General features: G+C 34.9%; 1 protein-coding gene across 1 annotated transcript in view; it reads right to left on the bottom strand.

Annotated features, from left to right (window-relative positions):
- Nucleotides 1-1733: 1733 nt before the first annotated feature.
- The window catches only part of LOC134528146 (O-acyltransferase like protein-like), a 163952-nt gene continuing 161660 nt past the window's right edge, over nt 1734-4025 (bottom strand). The window contains exon 13 of the mRNA XM_063361471.1: nt 1734-3655. Within this exon, the coding sequence (XP_063217541.1) occupies nt 3545-3655 (111 nt within the window). The 3' untranslated portion in view covers nt 1734-3544. The remainder of the gene's footprint in view (nt 3656-4025) is intronic.

Genomic DNA, 4025 nt, shown 5'->3' with positions numbered 1-4025 from the left:
TCTACAATGCAAAAATGTTGCAAATAATTTTCTTTCCTTTCAAGGCCTTACACAAATACGTGAACTGCCACTTTGTAGGAACTGTCATGTCACGGAACAGTTTAAATGTTAAGTCGTGAGTAAACACACTCACAAGTATATCACTCTTTAAGTATTTCCATAACATGATTTATTCATCAGTTTTGAAAAACGTCCTTGAAACTGTTCTGCACCTCAACACATTTCTCAAGATTGAATCGGATAACACACCTTGAACACACAGTGTAAATAGAATGTGATTAATGCCATCCAGGACAGCCACCATCTCCAGAGAGTGCTGCAGTTTTTGCTGTTTGGCCTGAGTGTAATTTAAGACTTTTATAAAAAAAAATTACTGTTCCAGTTTAATAAAGACACAAAATGTATATTCTCCTTGTGCTGTTAATTGAAGATTGCAGACTAAACTTTTCTGTGACTGTGTTGTGAATCATAGCACTTTGGCACATATTTGTTTTCTGTAATCACATGACCAAAGTTTTAACCTAAATAAAGGTTTTTTTCATGTATGCTCTTATTAAATTAATCAGCAGTTGGTCATTTGTTTTGTAATAATCTGAGCATGGTTACTTTATATTAATGGATTGTTCACACAATAAATAATTACTAAGTATTATTTCATGAAGAATATTCTAATGTTGTTCAAACATTTATTATTTCTGGTTTCATAAACTTAAACCATACCTCTTGTATAAAAATGTATTATACTAAATGGACTCTGTGGCTAGATCAATGTTGATTTTTGTTTTTCAGACCATATGCACAATTTTTTCAAAGATGGTAGCTTTAATTTCTATAGTGGTTTGGAGATAAACATGGGGCGAGTCAAAATTAATGTTTTATTCAGGAAACTTTCTGATATGATTTCCCACGAAGAAATTAAAACAGTTTCAAACCTGAAAAATTATTTATACTGGTAACCGTAAAATGTGTTGGTAATTTGCGAGACATTAAATACATCTCGGGCGTTTTGTGAGAAATTGATGCCAGCGTAAAATATTTTACTTGCTTTGGTGCTCTCATCGTAAAATTTGAAAGGAGGCTTTGTTGTTGAATTCCGGTCTTTTGTTGCAAGTTACTCTCCCTTTTCTCCTGTTCCCACCTTTCTCTCTCACATTTTCTCTGGCAGAAAGCTTTCCTCTACTTTTAATGGCTTCAGCACTTATATTCCTTCAGTAGTGCTGTAATTATTTACTCCACGTCTTCACAGCACTGGCCAAAGAATTGAAACATTTTAGTAAAGACAGAAACAGATACCTCTGAATGTGCAAAATGATTTGTCGCCTATATTGCGGAACATGAAGTATACTATTTCTTAGTCCCAAATTCCTTTGTGCTTATGGAAACATCTATGTACAAATGAAGAATAAGAAATAAAAATTTCCCAGGAATTTGTAGAACGCAACACAATTAAAGAATCACAGTTTATTCAGTCTAGTTCTTACACCTTTAAAAGATGCTTTTGTCTGATCTGTGTTACTATATACACACACACATAATTACATGTAATATTATATTGGGAGCAAATCCAAGCTTATGGTTATTACGAGCTCATGGAACACTTAAAGTACAGTAATTGATTGGATATTCACTTCTACAAATGGCTTTAACATGGTAAGTCTTTAAAATTTTACGAAGGGTTGGTTTAAGGTGTTGCGTTGCAACTATCAGGATAATTAATCAATGTACTTGAAATCTTTTTAATCATTTATTGTATTCTTAAAAATGTACAAAATACAATCAAAATTAGTCAACAATTAAATTAATACTGACAGAATAGCAAATTATTTTTTCCCCCTAATATCATACATACAATACAGAAACTTTCATAGTATAGCAATAAATTTATCACTTTTCTTTCAGTATCCTGTACAGTGTAATTTTATAAACATATTTATACAATTTTTTTAATTATGTGTACATATTTAAATTTGTGATCATCGTATATAGCTGATAACACATAATATATAACATTTGTAAGGGCAAGGTAATCACCCAAGTACATAGGAAATATTTTGTCAGCCAGATGTACGTCAGCAAAATTAATGCTTGCTTGTATAAATTACACATGTTGTTTAAGACTCCTGACTGTTTTAACACGTGAACTCAAATATGTTCAAAAATAATTTAATGTATTTTACATTTTAACTTAAAAGCATTTGATGTGCTGTGCACTGTTGCAATGTAAAGAATATATTCGATCTACACATTTTTCTTTCCTTGTAAAATTCTGCTTATTTCCTTGAAATACACCAACACCCACCATCCAGTTTTACCACTTGTGAACTGGATGCCGGATAGGGTCTGTAACGTAATGTAACCCTGTTGCCACCTCCAGCCTTCTCGTGCTTCTGGTAGCTTTAGTGCCAACTAATCAAAACACAGGCCACATAACTTAAAATAATGAGTGTAGGAACCATATGTGACACTGTGAAACAAGAGTTCAAAAGCACTGGAACATTATCATGGTACGTTCAATTGATTGCAATTTCTATTTTCAACAAAATGTTTACGTAGGCAACCATACAAATACTGTCCACCTAAATTATTCATCTATGAAACATTTTTGTTGCAGCGAGCTTACAGATTAAGTTGCTAGTGTGTCTACAGGTCACAATAGTGTCAAACTAACTGTGATGATTTAGGAATACAAGACAATTTTATTTACAGCAGCCCTTGCTAACTTGCATTTTGTTTTTTGATTTTTTTTGTCTTTATTTGCACATCAAATATAAATGCAAATATAAATGTTTAAAGATTGCCCACTTAAATCATGTCGAAAATATGTATCTCCAAGAAGGTTCTATCTTTCTAACATAAAAATTGACAAAATGTTTAGTTGTATTGTGCCTACGTTTGCTTATTACATGCAAAATAGAACCTGCAATATAATATGTTGCAATAAAATTGTATTAAAAGGTGTAGGAAAAAGTCCTGTGATTGGTTCACCCAACTATTTATGGACACCCTGTTTGCTGAAACAATTGCGGTCTGGGAAGAATAGCGGAGGAAGATGTCACTAGTAATGCCTATCTGTAAACTGTAAAATTTATACCGTTTCTGCACCTGTGTGTTTTGAAATTTTACTTTAAATATCACGTCATCATGAGCCACAACTGTAAAAACATAATCTTTGTGTAAAACCTATACAAATAACTTGTCAACAAGGGCTTTGTTTTTTTCCTTGAGGATTCCATTAGTTGCAAGTTTCCCAGGTTCTGTCGTCATCTTGTGCTTTACATTTTTAAGTCTTCTCTGCCTGTACGATCTTCGTCTCTTCATCACCAAACAAACATAAGGCTTACACACATACACACGCAAATTTGAGTCCACACATAGCTGTGTTTCACAGATCCCACATGTTGTTTTTGTACTTTGTGTCAGATTTGCTTCCACACCTGGTGAGAAGCACAACACTTCCTGTGGGGGCAGTTCCACTGGCCAGCACTATACTGGCTGCTGGCTGCAACGTGGAGTGGTTTCTTCGTCATCGGCGGGCGGCAGCCGCTCACTTGTCTGTCTTGAGGAGAGTGTTCCTGATGTTCTGGAAGGGCATGTCGACCAGAACAGTCAGCAACACAGACGCCGCCACGATGGCTCCTGTTTCGAGCACCTCGAACTGCAAGTCAGAGTTCAAGGTTTGGTTGAAGCGAGTCAAGACGATGACTCTCCTAAATGTAATGAAAAGTGCAATTCTCAGGCGAAGGGGGGGAATATGGATCGCCCCACTCTCACGCAACAGTTTGTGAAGCGATGCTACACTCCTGCATTGTTTGGTACGCTGGAAATGACTCAATTTATTTCTTAGATTCCAGTGAAGATATGGAGACTAGTAAAAAAAAATCTTATACATACATGTTTAAAATTTTGTGTACTCACAAAGTTCCTATCCCTCTATCTATGAAGTTTTACTTCTAACACGTATGGTGCACACACGCCCATTTTTAGAACACCCTGCTAGGCTGGATTATAGCCAGTTCGTGTAATTT

The sequence above is a fragment of the Bacillus rossius genome, chromosome 1 (genome assembly GCF_032445375.1).
Source record: "Bacillus rossius redtenbacheri isolate Brsri chromosome 1, Brsri_v3, whole genome shotgun sequence".
Lineage (NCBI taxonomy): Eukaryota > Metazoa > Arthropoda > Insecta > Phasmatodea > Bacillidae > Bacillus > Bacillus rossius.
The sequence above is the reverse complement of the archived record's forward strand: the minus strand, read 5'-3'. Positions and strand labels throughout refer to the sequence as shown.